Source organism: Emys orbicularis, chromosome 1, assembly GCF_028017835.1.
Source record: "Emys orbicularis isolate rEmyOrb1 chromosome 1, rEmyOrb1.hap1, whole genome shotgun sequence".
Classification (NCBI taxonomy): domain Eukaryota; kingdom Metazoa; phylum Chordata; order Testudines; family Emydidae; genus Emys; species Emys orbicularis.
In genome coordinates this window covers 210193018-210212458 of record NC_088683.1, presented here as the reverse complement: position 1 = coordinate 210212458, position 19441 = coordinate 210193018, and the positions used below count along the sequence as shown (strand labels likewise).

Sequence of the window (19441 nt, the reverse complement as noted above, 5' to 3'; positions counted from 1 at the left end):
CACTTCTGCACTCGGAGTGACAGAGTGGGGATTCAGCCTTGACAGCACTATTTTGTTCTTCTTATATTAAACCTCCTCCCTTTTAACAAGCGTCTCATACTATCTAGATCGGGGTGGGCAAACTACAGCCCATGGGCCACATCTTGCCCGCCAGCCAATTTAATCCGGCCATTGAGATCCTGCTGGGGATCGGGGACTGCTCCTCGTGTGTGTGCCACAGCTCTGCGTGGCTCCTGGAAGAAGTGGCATGTCCCCCCTCCGGGTCCTACATTTAGGGGTAGCCAGGGGGCTCCGTGCGTTGCCCACACCCCAAGCGCTGGCTCTGCAGCTCCCATTGGCGGGGAACTGCGGCTAATGGGAGCTGCAGTGGCGGTGCCTGCGGATGGGGCAGTGCGCAGAGTCACCCCCTCCGCATAGGAGCCGGAGGGGGTGGGGAACATGCCGCTGCTTCCGGGAGCTGCTTGAGGTAAGTGCTGCCCGGAGCCTACACCCCTGAGCCACTCCCAAGCCCCAACCGCCAAACCCCTTGATCCCAGCCCGGAGCACCCTCCTACATCCAAAACCCCTCACCCTCAGCCAGAGCCCTCACCCACCCCCACATCCCAACCCCATGCCCCAGCCTGGAGCCCCCTCCCGCACCCTGAACTCATTTCTGGCCCCACCCCAGCACCCCCCCCCCCCAGCCAGAGCCCTCACCCTCTCCTACACCCCAACCCCAATTTCGTGAGCATTCATGGCCTGCCATACAATTTTCATACCCAGATGTGTCCCTCGGGCCAAAAAGTTTGCCCACCCCGATCTAGATACTGCCTTTTATATCTATTGTATAACTAGGCTTGGCAGAATTCAAAATTTTAATGGATAATATCATTTAAGCTTTTTTGACTTGTATCAATTAAATTTTCACAGTTGTGGGAAATTAGGGATGGGGTCAGACAATTATTAAATAAACAGTAGATGCTGAAATTCAAAAACATTATTTATAACCATTACAACAAAACTGTCAACATAACATATCAATATACACAATGTACATATCCTTAAATTAAACTTTAATGGTCTCAAGCAGCACTTTTCTTCTTATTTTGCTAATCTGTAAATTTCAATCATCATCAATGGAAATATTTTTTCATCACTTTGTGTGTGTACAGCGAAGTCAACATTTACTGATACAAATTGAATCCTTCCAAGCCTAGGTATAACCATCTCTATTTACTATACTTCCACGTTGTGTATCTGTCACTGGTGAAATAATTTTCTCCTCAAGGTCATAAATACAGTATGTTGAATAGTGCTATTCCCTCTACTGAACCCTGATGTGGTCCACTTGACATCCTTCCAGTTTGATGCATTACTGATAACTCTTAGCTTTCTATTTCCAAGCCAAGTGTTTCATTAAGATATTGGAGATACGGTGAATAGTCTTCTGTGCAGTGCATTGTCGAATGCTTTACTAAACTATATTATGTCTACTGCATTATCATTATCCACTTGGGGTGCTGCATTAAAAATCCAGAACAAGACAGAGATTGCGCTAGTGGGGAACAGCTTCAACTCACTTTATTGACCCATGCTGGCAATTATGCAATGCTTTGCTAGTTGCCCTGTCTGATCTTATAAAGTAATTTGCTGGGCTAACCTGTATAAATAGTGAGATGACGGGTGGTTCTTTTACCTTACTGAACCAAATTACCCTTCCACCAATCCACAGCCACTCTACGGCATTCAGTTTTGTCAAACACTGTATTATTGTTAGAGGTTCCACTATGCTCTACATTCAAGATCCTAGGATGCACCCTGTCTGCTCCAGGAGACTGCGTTTTTAGGGTTTGTGCATTCATGCCTTACTGTGAATCTGGTGCTTATGCTGGATTTGATATCCTTGGAGAATGAAGCCTTCTGTTTATGAGATTGTTGTTGCTCTTGCTGTATTCAGTGCAAACACCTTTGCCCTATCAGTGTGTCTCAACTTGACCTGGAAGGACCTCCTGTTATTGAAAGGATAACTCAGTCTCCTTGACCTCTCTACCAGGTGTCAGTTTGTGGTGTCCCCTATCTCCCTCGTCCCCTTCATGAGGGCCCCGGTACAGCAAGAAATGGATTGAAGGCCAAATGGACTGAGGTGCCTAACTACCATTGAAACCAACGACTGTTAGGCAACTAGCCTGCTTGGATAGTTCTGAAAATCCCACTAGGCTCCCATATGCATCTTTAGGCACCTAGATACTTTTAAAGTTTGTCCTGAGACCATAAACTCACTTCATACAGGCCCTAGAACCACTGTCAGGAGACACTTTTCTTACTTTAATGTAGCTAGACCTTTTAAAATGTCCCTCAATAGGGTGCTGCCTCTAACTTGGAAAGATCTAGTCCCAGAAAAGCAAAATGCAAGAACTATTAAGAGTTTGTCCTCAGAGCTGCAAAGCTAAGGAGTAGGGAGGGGCCTAATCTGGCAGTTCTCACTGAGGCAAAATTTCCACTGATATCAGTGGAAGTTCTTCCTGAGTAAGGATCTCAGGATCTGACCCAAAGTGACAGTTGTTTTAATCTTGGAGTGGGCTGGGATCTAATTTCCCCATGATGTTCATAAAAATTTCCGTTCAAGTTAAAGAAAGGAGAGGGATGTGTGTAAAATGTAGGTCTCACATTCATTGTTGAAAGGGGCATGCCTAACTTTTAAGAATCTCTCTTTTTCAAGAAGTAACTTTAAAAAAATGCATGTTTAGTATGCAACATTTAGCTCTTGGATGTTACTGCTGTACGTCAACCGCCCATAGTTAGAGTTGTTCCTACATCAAGTGATAAAGGTCAATAGTAAAATTAACACTACGTTTACAGTAAGTTTTATGTTGATTGAAGTAATGAGCTCTTGCCTTTCCAAACTGAATTTCAGCATCTTGGGGTTAACACACAATTGCTATTTATACAGAAGACCCAGAGGGCTAAGTGCTGTCCTCAGTTAAACCTGTGAAGCCTCTCGCTCAAACTAGGGTGTAATTGAGGACAGAATTTTGGCTCCGTGGTCAGAGGAAAACATGACAGCCACCCCTGTGAGATCTGACTTACTAAAATATACTTAGGGATTTGACCTACCGCAAGAAATTTACACATTTAGATGCCATTTTTTAACTTTCCACTTTTTTAATTTGAAGATTGTTAAATAAGGACTTCTTCCTTTACAGGTTATCTTCTATTCCCATGTGATCCTGCAGGAAAGCCATGGTGCCAAATTTGTGGCAACAGACTAGTGTTCTAAATCCATTATTATTATTGCTGCTGCAGGATCAAACAAAGCAAAAGATGGGTGTAAGATATAAACTTGTATGCAAACACCAAAAGGCGTGATAATATTTAAGGCAATACAGACATGACTAAGGAAATTGCTTATATAAAATCCCTTCCCTTCCTCCTCTGCCCAAGTTCAGTGGATATAGAAGTTCCCCTTTTTGAAGGATGTTTTGAATCCAACATAATTGCTTTCATGGTGTTTAGTGGGACAGCGGTGACAATTCCATAAGCCATTCTTGTATACCAGGGGTCGGCAACCTTTCAGAAGTGGTGTGCCGAGTCTTCATTTATTCACTCTGATTTAAGGTTTCGCGTGCCAGTAATACATTTTAACGTTTTTAGAAGGTCTCTTTCTATAAGTCTATAATATATAACTAAACTATTGTTGTATGTAAAGTAAATAAGGCTTTTAAAATGTTTAAGAAGCTTCATTTAAAATTAAATTAAAATGCAGAGCCCCCCAGACCGGTGGCCAGGACCCGGGCAGTGTGAGTGCCACTGAAAATCAGCTCGCGTGCCGCCTTCGGCACGCATGCCATAGGTTGCCTACCCCTGTTGTACACTCATTTGTGCTGGCTTTTGATGAGGCTGAGTTTGATCAGGTGATGGGAGGTGATGGGAAGGAGGCTTATTTCTGCATCATAAGATGATCTTGGATATACTGGAGCAAATTCAGTTCCATGGCATCTGTGCAATCCCAGTTATTTTACTATTTGTGTCTTTCCTTTGTCGTGAGCTTCTCAACTAGCCATTACATCCTCTAGTGTTTCACTGCTGAAAAATAACTGTTTACTTAGAGACTAATGTATGTGGATTGTCTGTTAACATCAATATAGTCTAGGATGGTTTTGCATTAGGATGGGAATGTTTTCTTGAAGAAAACAGTCTAAAGATTTCATGCATCTCTCCTTGCCATTGAAAATGTGTGTGTTGCTGTATTGGTCAGATAAAGTCACTGTAAAGTTTGCTACATCATAGTGAGGCAGCCAGCTGGGACTACTGTGACCACCTGTTGCCCTTTTTTAACCTGAGCAGCTAGTTAAAGTTCAGAGTCCTGAGGATGTTCCAGTTGGGGGCAGAAATTGACTATGGAGTCTGGTGTTTTCTTTGATGCACTCTTGTTTGTTTACAAGCAGAGACAACCCATGCCTGCCAATAATGGGGGGGCACAATGTAAAGGGGGGAGTCACATGACTGTCCCATGTGTCGCCTCTGGGAGGAATTTTCCAGCCCCACCTCTCTGGGCCAGGGCAGCTAATCCTGCTGGCACCTGGGGATCTGAGGTCATAGGAGCAGGGAGCACGTGCCTCTGGATCGGGCCGGGGCCAGCTCCAGCCTGGGGAGTCTCACAGCACCATTGTCTTCCCGGAGCTCCGTGCCCTCACGGACACCTCAGCAGAGGGAGGGGCGCGGGCAGTGCCCCTATGTCCGGCTAAGCAGACGGACCCTGCTTCCAGCACCTTCCCCAGCAACTCCCCACTCTGTGTCCGGTCTGGGACTGCTGCACTCTTCCTGCAAGGGGGTGGGGTGGGGGAGCTCTGTCCTTCTGCTGCTGCAACTCCCCCCAGCACATTTCCAGCTCGCTCGGCCTCTGCCCCTGGCAGCCAGGCCTAGGCAGAGAGTAGAGGGAGCAGGCCACCACCGCAGCCCCAGTCAGGCTCCCGCACAGACCACAACCCTGAGCAGAGTCAGCCAGTGTGAGAAGTGGCTCCGTACCACCCCCTCAGCTCCCCACCTGGGCCTGGCTGCTGGGGAGAGGGACTGAGCGATTTGGAAGTGCCTGGGGGTGGGTGGGAGGAGCGCAGCAGGAAGAGAACAGAGGACCCCTCCCCTGCTGGCAGACCAAGCCCTGCAATGGCAGCTCAGCACTCTCAGAAATCTAGGAGGGCACGTGACCCCACATGTCCCCCTCTCCGATGCATTCTCTGTGTTTACAAGGAACATACAAAGTCCTGCTTCTCCGAATGCAGGAGGAACCAAAACAAAAAGGACAGGGTTTTTTTTGCTTACTGCCCCTAGCTTCTTTACCCAACACCAAACCCAAACAAACACTCTCCCTAGCTTTTTCTAGGGTCATACACATAGGTGCTGGAAGTAGGGGTGCTGCTGCACCCCCAACTTGAAGTGATTTTCATTCTATACAGGGTTTACAGTTTGGTTCAGTGGCTCTCAGCACCCCCACTATACAAATTGTTCCAGGCTGCTGCTGTGACTAAGGCCTGGTTGACACTAGAAAATTAGGTTGGCATAACTATGTCACTCAGGGGTATCAAAAATCTGTAGAAAGCCATTAATCTGTGGGAGCAGCGCCTATTTTGCCAACTTTGCCAGCGATCTGAAATATAGTTGTTTGCTTGCTGTGGCGCTAGTGTCATGATCTATTGGCCTTGAAGAGAAGCATAATAGTGAACGTATGTAGTGCAATGGAGAATTAGAACAGTAGCGCTTAAATTCCTTGGGCAGTTCACTTGTTCTGGTGATAGAGAAAGCTAGGCTTGGGAAGCCAGTCAATAAATATATATGGAGATATACCTATCTCATAGAACTGAAAGGGACCCCGAAAGGTCATCGAGTCCAGCCCCCTGCCTTCACTAGCAGGACCAAGTACTGATTTTTGCCCCAGATCCCTAAGTGGCCCCTCGAGGATTGAACTCACAACCCTGGGTCAATTGACTGGCCAAGTAATGTCAGTTGGCGGGTAGTTTTATTCTTTGTTACTGTTACTATTCTAATAAATTAGTGCTTTAAAATGTCAACAATGGTCAACTGTTTTACAATATTTGACTGGAGGCCCAAATGCCCAACTCTAGTTAATGGCTAATTTTAGTTAATAGTTAGTGTGCAGAAAAGGATTATATTTTATACCAATACAATGTAGATGGTGTACATTTGCCAGCAACAATCCTATGACAAGTTTAACTGGTTTATATGAACTATGTGCATTATTCCATAACTCTGAACATTGTAAAGTATTGAGAAGCATTGTAAAAATAGTTAAACAAACAAAGACAGGGTCAGCGAGTGCATTCCTGCTACAACACTGCTTAAAGCCATGACTTGAACACACATTATGAAATCCTGAGAGAGCTGGCATGTGCTCACACCAAACACAGAAAGAAAAAAAAAAAACCCAAGAAGTGACTAAGTTGTAATGCCAAATGTGGCATCGCTACAATTAGAAATGTGTTACAGCGGACTATAGGCTGTGAGCGGACGAGTATAGCACACTTCACACAAGCCTCAACTACAATCTTTTAAAACTGATTTCCATTCCTTTAAGAGTTTGTAAATAAGTAGGAAACTGAGGAGCAAAGTATTTAAACAAGAACAGAGAGATTCATTACATAACAGTACTTTGTGATCCTTGAACTAAAGGTAATATAGAAGTGCAAAGTAGACTCATCAGAATTTTTTTACTGGAATGGTTTTTCAACGAAAAATTCCCATTTTGCAGAATTTGTCTAAAATTTTTAATTTTCTATCCGGAACCATTGAAACGATAGTTCTCCAGCAGCCATTACAGGGAGAGGCTAAGCACCCCAGCTCTCTTCTCTACAGCAGCAGGGTTTGCGGGGAGGCTGAACGTTGGGCACACAGCCTTCCTAGAAGCCTGGCTGGAAGGCTCTTGTCAATGACAAAGTGAAATTGACAAGTGCCTCCCAGGTAGGCAGCCAGAAAGACACCAATAAATAAATAAATTCCATTTTAGTTGTCTCGGGAATCCCTTTCCATGAAAGTTTCATAGTTTTGACTTTCTTGTCCCAATTTGGGACAAAATTGTTTGTTTGTTTTTTAAAGTGTTAAATTTTTCACAGGAAGGGACTTCCATTTTCTGGCAAGCTGTAGTGCAGAGTGTTTTATAAGTACAGTATTACGTAAACTTCACACTACTCGGTGCCATTTAGTTCATAACCCATGTTATATTTATTTTATAGATAGTTAAACTAGAGCAGGCAAACAGATTAAGCAGCTTGCCAGTGTCACAAGTAAGATCAGCCTGCCCAATTTTAATGCCATCGGAACTCTTACCTAAGTCTACATGAGAATGTTCTTAACAGGAGAATACTGCACCATTTTAACTTAAGACCCACTTAGTTAAACTGGCACAACTCCCTGTGCAAACACTCACTTAGGTTTAAGAGTAGCTTATTTCAGTTTAGCTTAGACCAATTTCTAATTGACTTACTAAAATAAGCCTGGTTTAAACTGAAATAAGAAAATCCACAGACTTTTGCACCCATTTAACAAAATCTATAGCATTAGTTAAAAACAAAAAACCACACTTATTTGCTCTCTGGAGCACTGCCAAAGCAAGTTTATTTTGATTAAGACAATCTATATGAGCTATCTGCACTGTTCAGGAGAAATTGCTAGCTGTCACAAAGTAGTATGGCATCTTAAAGGAGACTGAGAAGCAGTGATAATTGCTGTAGTTACAAGGGCTCTGGCATGGAGCATACTAAACTATCCATCCCCAAATGGTTCCACAGAAGGGGTGGCAAAAGCCACCTGCACATGGGGAAAGATGAATTAGCTGCAGGATACCAAACAAATCAGTGGCCAAGCCGAGAATTGATCCCAGTAGTAGATTCCAAGTCACTCTGCTCCAATCATGTGACTATAGTCACTGTATAAAAACAAAACTAAAATATTTGTGGATGTGTGCAGGCACACTCATTTTCAGGTTTCACAAACAACTCTCTATATTTTACACTTCACAAGACATACTGAAGGCTAATGTAAGAACAAAGCCTCTCTCTCCTGACAGAGAACTGCAATTTTTTCAGCTTGCTGTGGATTGGCTGACCTGACTGCAATAGAATGGCTGTCAAAGAAGGAAAGACTACAGCAGCTTCTCTTAAGCATAGTGAATTTGCTCTCACAGTTGGTTTCTAATTCTCTGCTTTCCTCTGAGAAAGCTCACAACATAAGTGAACATCTCTAATAAGCAGCCAAATTCAAAGGAAGGCTAATGCATTTTTAAAAATGTTCCTTCAAATCAACCTTCAAGTCACAGCATGAATATGATCAAATCATTCCATTTTATTTTTCTCTTCTGACAGACTAATATTATTCAATTCAAGACACCAAGAACACACAGTGCAAGCCTCTATCAGATTTCCCTGTAAGCCATTTCATTCAGCACACTAACAAATTCTCTCATCCTGTGCTACGTACATTTTTTCCCCAAAAAACCATCCTCCTGTGTCTGGATGACGCACACAGCAGTCAGCTTCTCTACCTGCGTCATACAGTTCAGTTCTGTATCAATCCAACGAACAATGACATAGAAGTTTTTATCATAGCTTCTTCACTAATCTCTGTTTGGGCATACATTTGGCATGGTATTAAATGACGGAATTGTATAGGCATTGATTAGGGGAATGGGAAGGCAAGGAAATCTCAGCATCTACTTCCCCCCTCACTCCCATTCAAAGCAAACAAAACAAAAGCCACCCTGTTCCTCATCTCTAAAGGTACATCTCTAAATGTAAGCTTCCCAGACAGGGAATGTATTTTTCCTTCCTCCGAAAGTGAAGGATTGGACTCTGCTCCCAGCAGAGCAAAGAGGAGTTTTGCTGTTAACTCTACAGGGAGCAGACTCAGCTTATGTATTTTGTGGTTTGCATTATAAGCTGCTAGATATTATGACATGCTATTTGCCTCAGGCCACAGATCTGAGGTCTTCTTGCTGCTTCCACCCACATCAAGGAATTCCACAAATTGATCCATGACTATAGCTAACTAGAGTCATGCGCAATACTATGCAACTAAATTTACAAGCACATATTAGCGGAGATGGGCCTTCACCAGAGCATCAGATCTGAATGTTCAGCTCTAGATCCAAACTTCATGGCGCTGGCCTATTTCTATGTATTAGATAGCATAGGAAGGGAAAAGTATTAAACAATTATCACTTTATGTATAAAACATCCATACAAATTATAAATCTCTGGGTTCTTTTTAAAAGCATATTGCTCTTATGGATGTTTGGGTATGTAACTGTCTGCGTGTCTTACCATTGGTATGGTCCTTAGCACTGTTCTTTTGCACAAGTCATAGTGCTCTGGGTGGGTCTGTTGTTTAAGAAATATCTAACTTAGTCAATCTTCTCCCAGGCAGAGGGGTGATAAATGGATCACACTCTAACCCACTATAGTTTCTGAGATTTCAGCTCTCTAAAAGAGAACAGCATAAAACACAATGCCAAACCTACATCAAGGAGGGAGACTCTTAAAACCAGAAAAAGGAGAACAGCCAAATACTTCATGAAGGCCGCTAGGCAGAGACCTCACTTTGCCAATGGGGGGTGCTCAGATACTAAGGTGATGGGTGCCAATACAAAACTTTAAGATAGACAGCTACTCAGCTGTGTTTGGTAACTACTGTGTGAATGACCAAAGGCCTGATTCTGTTTCCACTAACTACAATGGGAGCTGGAACAGGCTACAAGTGAGAGTTAGTTATTGTAGCGGGGTGGACACCCGCTCCTGCCTGGCAGGGCTTGAAAGCAGCCCTGCAGAGGGCTGCAGCTCTAAAAACTGGGCTGATTGGGGAAGCGGCCGCAGCTGGGCCACACCCCAATCAGGCCTCAGCTGGCCCTATATAAAAAGGCTGTGAGCCAGAGGCCAAGCAGACTCTCTCTGCACTCAGAGAGCGAAGGGCCTGGCTGCAGGGAGCAGAGACAGGGTACCTGGGTGGAGCAGGGCTGGGGAGCTCCAGCCTGGAAAGCCCCAGGCTGCGGCCTAGGAGAAGGCCAAGAGGTACTGGGGGTTGCAGAGGGCAACCCAGGTGTAGGCCAAGGCCAAGGTCCAAACCCTCCTTGCCAGTGATGAGTAGGCCGATCCTGCAGTCTGCCCCAGGCGTGGGGCTAGACGATGACTGGCAGTAGCCTTGCAGTGAGGCGAGGTGGGGTTAGTGGGTGAGGGTTCCCCTGGGAGGGGAGACCCAGCGTGTGTGGCATTAGTAGATAAGTCACACCTTTGTCTGAAGAGGTTTTAAGTTGAGTGTTCATTGTTATTTGGAAAATCAGAAGCTCAAATTTAAGGCATGAAGTAGCATGAAGGATAATGCTAGATCTTTAGATGCCTGGAATATGAAAGGACACAATACAGGAGTGCTGCAGACACAATGGGATTTACAAATAGAGGAACTGAATCCCTTGGATTTGATTTTTTTATAAAAGAGTTAAATGCAAAGTGTGCGTGGTGTTGGGTTGTGGAGTTTCTCTATCACTAGTGCAGCCTCACTAATGCAGAGGGGCCAACATAGTGTTTTCACCACTGTTGCAGATTAGACAACGTTGTGGTAAAAATGTATTTGCCTTGTCTACACTAGCACACCCTCCATTATTACTACCGCTCTGGTAGTGCAACACTGTAGACCAGGCCAAAGGCATCTAACACCATGCGCCAAACATAGTTACGTTAAAAGCAACAGCGCATACTCACTGACTTCTCTGGTTTCTTAATCTCTTCTGTTCACCTCCCCATGATTGCAGGGTTTTTTATCTGGAGAGAAATCACAGGGTGACTATATTTTAATTTTTGTTTGAAGAATGTGCATCACTGTGTACTCATCCAGATAAAAAAAATAGACTGTGTGTGTCCTAAGAGGAAACCATAGAGTTCAGAAAATGCTGCAAAAAACAGGCCCATATACTTATGGCTTGCTTGCTTTAGGTGGAGCCTACTGAAACTAATACTTGTTAAGACTTTGCTGTTCACTTAAGCAAGATCTGCAACAAAAACAATTTCTTTTAAATTAACATCTGTTCTTTTAACAGATCCTTTTCTCTGCCAAAGATCTACTGCATTAAAAGGTAAAACATTCAGGAAGGTTGGCTTGTTGAAACAGACTACTGTACTTCAGTTAATTGTACACTATTCACTTGCTATATATGGAAGCATAGTTTACAAATATTAAAGGATCAGACCGGTTTTAAAAACAAAAAACACTACAGCATTTTGTATTAGTGTCTGCAATAGACTTCTACTGTACTGAATGAATTACAGCTGGGAAAGAGATGCTAATAACCTTTAGACCCATCCAGAGATACATTACACTTGTTTATGTTCTTTGAACGTATGTACTTTGAGACATGGCAGATTTGCTAATAAACCATAGGTGAAAGGTCCCCATATCTTGATTTTTACACACACACACACACACACACACACACACACACAAAAATGTGGAGAGGAGTTACTCCCATGAGATCCTCATCTGCATTATGCCTTGTTAAACTTTTAAACAGTTTCTCCTAACACAGTTGTGCTGGTGGTGTGCGTGGGGGCGGGGATGGTAATTTTGTTGAACTGCCTTTTTAAAAAGTTGTTCTCAAGATAGCCTTGAATGCTTTCTAAAAGTGGTCTTAACAGAGCTAATTCACATCCACACAGTCTGCACAACTGTGCTAGTAAAAAAAATTCAATGCTGCCAGATTTGTAATATGGAAAGGACATTGACCTGCAGAGTCTCCATTATACATGTATGTTTTCATGCAGTAAAGGTCATTTACCCTTTATGGTGGGCTGTCATGGTTTTCATGGCTTATGCAATACTAGGTTCCGCTGATGGCTCGTGGAAACGTAGGTTATTTTCCCACCATAATTTAACTTTTTACCGTGTGTATGCTCTTCCCTTGAAGCATCCCCTCATTTCTAAAAATTAAAACAAAACTAGTGCCACTGAAATGTGTGGTACTGATAAGTCTGGAGACTGAAGTCCTTTTCTAACCACAGCAAAGCAGTTGCCCTGCTGCATCTGCTCTGAAGTATCCTAACCTTGACCTAGAGAGACTGTGTCTATGATTTGAGTTATATCCAGGGTTCATATACTGTGCCCATCACTCTGGTATCTGAGCACCTGAAAGAACAGTTCATTATTTATGTTCAGTCTTTGACCTCTGTGATTTTTCTTTTCAACAAGATGGCTTTTGAGTTGTGGACAAGTCTCTTCTAGGAATAGCTTGTACTTTTCTGGCCTATCTTCACATAGGCCATCAGAGTAATATTTGGTACCTGCCGGATTAGTCCGCATTCAGACCTGCAACCTAGAAGTGTGACCGACTTTATATTCCATTACCAAAGAGCCACCTAATCACCTGTAAGTTAGTGATGGACAATATTTCAAACACGGTTTTAAACTGAATTTTCCATTCTTGCTTCACTTTTGATAATGTTGAGTTCAGACGATTATTCCCTCCCATCCTCACTCCCCTTAAATATGGGGGAATCTCCTCTGTGTTTTCACATCTTGACTCTATTAGAGCAGCTATCTGTAGGAAGGAGCTAAACGCATTAACAAAACACCAACACTTTGATCTAGATTATGAGATTGTTCATGGCGGGTTATAATTTGTTCCCTATTGTGGAACAAAAGACCTTTAGAAATCTGTTCAATGTAGGCTTCTCCACTGAACGGAATGAGCTGTCTGCTCAAGCAATAATGAACAGGGCCGGCTCCAGGCACCAGCGAAAGAAGCAGGTGCCTGGGGCGGCTAACAGAAAGGGGCGGCACTCCGTCAGGTATTGGGGCAGCAAGTCTGGGTCTTCGGCGGCACTTCAGCGGCTGATCAAGGGCATCCGGGTTAGTCTTTGGCGCCATTTCGGCGGCGGGTCCTTCACTCAGTCTCTTCTTCTTCGGCAGGAGCTCAACCGTTTCTCCCCACCCCCCCTTCTTTTTTCTTTCACTGCTTGGGGCGGCAAAAAAGCTGGAGCCGGCCCTGATAATGAAGACAGGTGATGCTCATTCTTCTTAGCTCTTTCAGTGATTTTTTTCCCCATATACTTTAAAAAAAAGGAGGGGGGGAGGGGGAATATTTCCGGTCCCCCCGGAAGTCTGAAAGAGGTAAGAAAACAATACTGAACTCTCAAAAATGGACATTTCTGTGTTATTTAGAAATGGGCCCAAGCCACAGTCTTCAAGTATAGGTATGAACTTCCCTTGAGTTTGTGGGTGTTCAGATCTGAAGTTTTGGTCTGAACCAATCTCTAATGCTAATCTTTGTGCTTGGCAAAACAGCTGCAGGATTTGTTTTTGTTCTGACCTATTACAGTATAGTCAAAATATGCTAAGTGATGTACAGATTTACAGAAAGGCACAGAGCTGGTCTTGTTCTTACCACCTAAAATGACGGAGAAAGGGCTGGGAAAAGGGATGCAACATAGAGTTACTTTATCTAGGATGTTGCATCTCCAAGGAAAAACTTTGCTACCTTTAACACTCTAGGGCAAGTGTTTGCAGGGTAATATCTTGCTTTGCATTCTAAGAAGAATTTGTGATCACATTCATCTACTTTTCATTCACAGTCAGGTGATGACTGAGCCCAGAGCCTCAGCTGGTGTAAATTGGCATAGCTTCACTGACTTCAAGGTGAAGATCTACCCTATTTTTCTTTGAGCCGTTTCATTTAACCAGAGAGAATTGGGAGATTGGAATCAGTGGAGATTTTTTGCATCGCTTTATGAACACACTTCACTCATGTTCTTCGGAATTCTTCAACTGAAGAGGCATGACAGAAAGGCCTGCTCTAGTTTGTTCTGCCATATGAAGAACAGATTTGAGGCTGGTGGAGCAAGGTTAATGTTGTGGAAACAGGAGATCTGGTAAACAAAATGTGTCCACCTCCAGGAGAGAGAGGCATGATGCAATGTAGCAACCTACATAAATGGATCAAGAATGGATACCTATTGGTAAGTATGGTAAACCCTCAAACACTGTAAAAGCCCTGTCTTGGCATACTGTTCTTACCTCTGACCACTACCAGAGGAGCCTTTACATTTTGGCAACACTGGTATAGTTTGTCATGTCAATAAAATATTATTTAATTAAAGTGAAATTCTTATACTGATCTAGTTGATGTCTTGCAAGCTTTAATTCAGGGATAGGGAACCTGTGGCACGCGAGCTGATTTTCAGTGGCACTCACACTGCCTGGGTCCTGGCCACCGGTCCCGGGGGCTCGGCTGCCGGCCTGGGGTACCGGCTGCTGGGCCCCTGCCAGCTGGGGTTCCGTCCGCTGGCCCCGCTCAGCCCACTGCCAGTCTGGGGTCCCAGCCACCGGCCCAGGGCTCTGCAGCTGCCCCCAGCTGTGGCCCACTGGCGCAGCTCAGCACCCTCACCTTAAATTGTTCCAGAGCCACTGTACTGGGAAATTTTTAAGTCCTGATTTGCTGCTTACATCACTATCACATCACATGGAACAGCGCACTGCGCTTGACGTTGAGATTAGAATGTACATGCAAGAACTGGAATCAGAATTTTCTGACAGATTTCAAGATTTCCAGCTATTTGTCCCAGTGCTTTCTTTTCTAATTAAACCTGAAAAGTTCAACGACATCCCTGCCAGTGAAATGTAACTGTTTGAAGAAAATTGCATTTGCAATGCTTTCAGCATTTGGATCCACATACCTGTGTGAACAGGTATTTCCACACATGAAATCTATCATCTGGCTCCGAGATGGACAGAGAACAACTGATCACTCAGAAGCCTGTGTGCAGCTTAAAGTATCCAAATACGTGCCAGACATTGGAAAACTCAGCAAGGAAAAGCAAGGGCAAGGATCACACTAAACTGATAAGATCTCAATTTTAATTTAATTTTAAATGAAGTTTCTTAAACATTTTAAAAACCTTATTTACTTTACATACAACAATAATTTAGTTATATTGTAGACTTAAAGAAAGAGGCCTTCTAAAAACGTTAAAATGTATGACTGGCACGCGAAACCTTAAATTACAGTGAATAAATGAAGACTCGGCACACCACTTCTGAAAGGTTGCCAACCCCTGCTTTAATTCAACCTTGAATGTTGATGTGAATTCAACCGTGACTCCCTTGCCATTTGGAGCAATTGTGAATAGAGTAAAAAGAATATCTATACCTTCTACTCTATTTGCTACCTTTATAGATGATGCACTGAAATCCATCATCTTTGGAGGGCTGTTCTTAAAAATAAGAAAACTGAATGACTGACTCCAGATCCCATGAGGACGTGACCTCTCCATGTTGGGGAAAGCAAAAAAAACATTCTTACCAGAGGATAATTTGTGTGCCATGTCAGAACAGATGTCAGAAAATGACCATGTCTCCTCTGACGGGGTATAGAAGCTGTGGAGGTAACTTCTGGTCTGTCATGGTAGCTGTTTGACAGCAGAAGTAAGTGGTCTTCCTGAGCTGTGGAACCTCTCCAGGCTACATTAGTCTGAATCAGAATTGAATAGTGCTCCAACATACTGACTCTCATTGATGTGTCACTTCTAATAACAGGATATGAAAACTATTCAAAAATCAAAACTAATCCACAGTAAAGATGACAGAGCTGTCCATACTTGTAGCAGGGTGAGCAAAAAAAATAAATAAATAAATAAATAAAAATCAGTGCCTGCCTTTGGCAGGCATGATTTATAGTTCAGAGATCAGAGTCCTTGCAGTGTTTGAGAAATGAATTGCTTGGCAGTCTCACAAAGGCAGTATGCGAGCCACCCAGTGTTTTTTCCCTTCTCCTCCTCACCTTGGCTAGGACAAGTTTATTTTGCCGAGGGTTAAAGAGCTTATTTTCTACATGGGTGCAATTGTGTATTAGAATTGAGTATATTTCTTTGTGGTTTGTGACTTGATGTACCACTCACCAACACTATTAATTGTCTGAATCTTGCTGTGTTCGTTTTCTGATAGTCCATACGTTTTGGTCAGTTTTTGCTATTGTCCTTCATTCAGAAGAGGAAAGAAAAGTAGGGTAGCATTTAATAGAAAATCTATAGCTGGTTAGAACTTCAAAGTTGTACATCGTTATTACAAAATGGTAAATTCCTTTATGGTGGCATAATTAGTACAGCTAGGCCTAAATGCTGGTAAATTAATCAACTTTCTTCACGGATTTCTTTTTTCAAAAGTAGCATTATCCTCCCTCAAACTTTTGAAAGTGTGATGACTAATGGTCTTTCAGGAGCTTCCTTTAGTTTCCATTTACCAAACCTCTCAGTTTCTCTCTTTTAGCCAAAAGAGATTAGTAATAAAAGTTAGTATTAACAAAGCTATTAGGTGCTGTAGGAGGCTAAGCAGAAATAAGATCCATTTCTGACCACGCAATCTCAAGACTTCTTGACAGCCATCTCCAATTGTAATGATCCTTTTATATCTGAACGCCTGGAATAGTCTAACAGCAATTGTTTTGTAGCCTTTGTGCATACTTTTCTGAAGCTAGAAGAGTACACAAGCTGGAAACCTCATTACAAGTACCTTATGTAAGAAAGTCAGTGGAGTAAGAAAACAGTTTAACAAAGGAGATCCAAAAAACTTAGACTGTGGTGAGGATTGTTATATGCAGATCCAACCTGCTGTCAACACTTAGACCAAGTTTTCAATGGATCCATTGACAAGTTTTCAATAAAAATGTAAAAATAACGAGATGCAACATTTTCACTGAAGGCGACAAAGAGCTAGACACTATACGCCAAAAAAATGGAGGTAGTCTAAAAATAGCCATACTTGGCCAGCCTAGCAGATTAATAGTATTTCACCCTTCCAATACAAAAATCCATCCAAGTTTGAGTTCTGTCACTGGGCTGGTAGTACTTTCTGTCCTTTACTGAGTTTAAAGCAAAAACAAACAAAAAAACTCTTCCTCAATCTGTAGACATCTTGTCTGATCACACTCCCAGAACTCATCAACTCTGCTGTAAGGAGCCACATTTAACCCTCCTTGATTCAGCTGATACAAGACAAGAGGAGAAAAAATTGCGGGGGCAGGGGGAATGTAAAGGGGGCACATTTGAAGGGAGCACAAAGGGTACAGAACAAATCCCCAACTCTGACACTGTCCCCTTATTAAATAAAGGATTCTTATTATAATTCCATCTCACAGTTCTGATGACTAATAAGATACCCAAACATCACTACAGCAATTTGCTCCCCTCCCTTAGTGTTCCATCAGTCTGGGTTTGCACAACCTTCAAATATGATGATAGGCACATTTATTAGCGATTTGCCACAAACTATTCTTGTTCTTGTCCTGGGGGTAGCCCATAGATGTAAGTTCCTTCCAGCAATAGCTTATCATATGCCATGCACCGAGGAATTTTAAAAACTTATATTGTACTGTATGACTTCTGTAAATAGCATCCACTGCTACTTCAGTAGGTATTTTTTAAATTAAAAATACTTCAGTGCTTTCCATCCAAAAGCACTTTGCAAGCATTAAAGTTTGCCTCAAGTGGGTCGTGAGGTTGTTATGGGTTATATTCCCATTTTAGTGATGAGAAAATTGACATACACAGAGGTTAAGTGACTTGTCCAAGACATAACAGAAGTCCGATATTGTGGGGCTAGAACCCAGGTATTCAACTCCCAGGCCTGCACTTAAGCCACAAGGCAAAAGTTATCACCAGATAACCATAGCCCCACCTCCCCCCCCATATGTAAACCTCTACCCAGATATAACGCGACCCGATATAATACAAATTCGGATATAACGCGGTAAAGCAGTGCTCCGGGGGGGGAGGGGGCTGCGCACTCCAGCGGATGAAAGCAAGTTCGATATAACGCAGTTTCACCTATAACACGGTAAGTTTTTTTGGCTCCCGAGGACAGCGTTATATTGGGGTAGAGGTGTATAATTAAAGAAATATTATTCCTTATATTATTCAGCCCAAACAATGGACTATGTTCATTCTCCTGGTTACAATGTCCTTATGACTTCATTACACTTGTTTTATTGTGGATCATAGTTACACAAGTACATAGAATTTGCCATGTAGCACATCAGATTATTGGTCCATCAAATCTGGCTTCCCGCCTCCATCAGTGGCCAATACAGGATACTGACCAAGGTGAGAAAACCCATAATGCATATGACTATGCGTAGTGCTCTACATGGGGTGACCATAGCTCCCTGACCCAGCAGTAATGAGATGAGCATGAAACATCATATCTGACTAAGTACGCTTTCTAAAATAAGGTAGTCAGTGTTTGTAATATGCTTTGAGAATATAAAGCACTAAGCATTATTTAAAAAACGAATATAATCAAAAGCATTTCCAATCCCTTTTTAAACCCACCTACCACAGTATTTAACTCCGTGCATTTTTTTTAAAGCCAAGCCCCATTTACAAGATTAGAAAATTGGTATAGCACTCAGTATACTATTGCATCTGAAGAAGTGAGGTTTTTACCCACGAAAGCTTATGCCCAAACAAATCTGTTAGTCTTTAAAGTGCCACTGGACTCCTTGTTGTTTTTGTAGATACAGACTAACACGCCTACCCCCGATACTTGACATAGTATACTATTGAGGATTGTATAGTTAACAAATAAAGAAGCATCCTGTTTTAAACCCCTTTGCACAAGCACAAGGAATTGCTGGCTACTGAAATGTACCTGTTTTGTGAATCTTAGCCAGCCTGTATTAACAGAGAACAGCTTGGCTTGGTTTACCTTACCCGAAAAAATACACTGGCTTGGCAAATTGTGTCAATAGACAGCTGACACCGTCACCGCCGATCAAGGAGAGTCTTGTCTCTCACACACACACACGGCCAGCCCGGCGCACACACTCCGGACCCTTCCCTGCCCGGGCACCAGCGCCGCGCTCGCCTGGCAGCGGGAAAGCACCGAGCCCGGGCAGCCTCCTCCCGCAGCGCCCGGCTCCGGCCCGGGGAAGGGGCGATCCCCGCCGCCGCAGCAGCCCGGGCCGCTGGGCGCTGCAGGATCCCCGCCCGCCCGGCCCCGCTCACCTGCAGCGGGAAGCTCGCCGCCTTGTTGCCCACGTAGCCGCACACGACATGGCTCTGGATAGAGAGCACCCGGCACCGCGCCTCCGCCTCTGCCTCCGCCACCTCCATGCCGCCCGCGCGCCCTGCCCTGCCCCCGGAGCCGCAGCTGCACGCGGCCGGGCCGGGGCCGGACCCTCCCCTCCCCGGGCAGCGCGGAGCTGCCGAGCCGCCGCCGGGCGCACACGGGAGAGCGGAGCGGGCGAGCCCAGGCGGCAGAGTCAGGCGATCGGCGAAGACACCTAAACGCCTTATACATCCGCCTGCCCAGAGTCGGAGTGAGCCGGCAGCGCCCGCCAGCGCCATTTAAAGGGGACGCACCCGCCACCACACTCCCACTGCACATCCACTGCCGCCCACACTCCCACTGCCCCCCAACC

General features: G+C 43.9%; 1 protein-coding gene across 1 annotated transcript in view; it reads right to left on the bottom strand.

Annotated features, from left to right (window-relative positions):
- Positions 1 to 19133, bottom strand: part of PDXK (pyridoxal kinase) — a 74687-nt gene extending 55554 nt beyond the window's left edge. Inside the window, exon 1 of the mRNA XM_065423236.1 lies at positions 19026 to 19133. Within this exon, the coding sequence (XP_065279308.1) occupies positions 19026 to 19133 (108 nt within the window). The remainder of the gene's footprint in view (positions 1 to 19025) is intronic.
- Between the last annotated feature and the right edge of the window lie 308 nt (positions 19134 to 19441).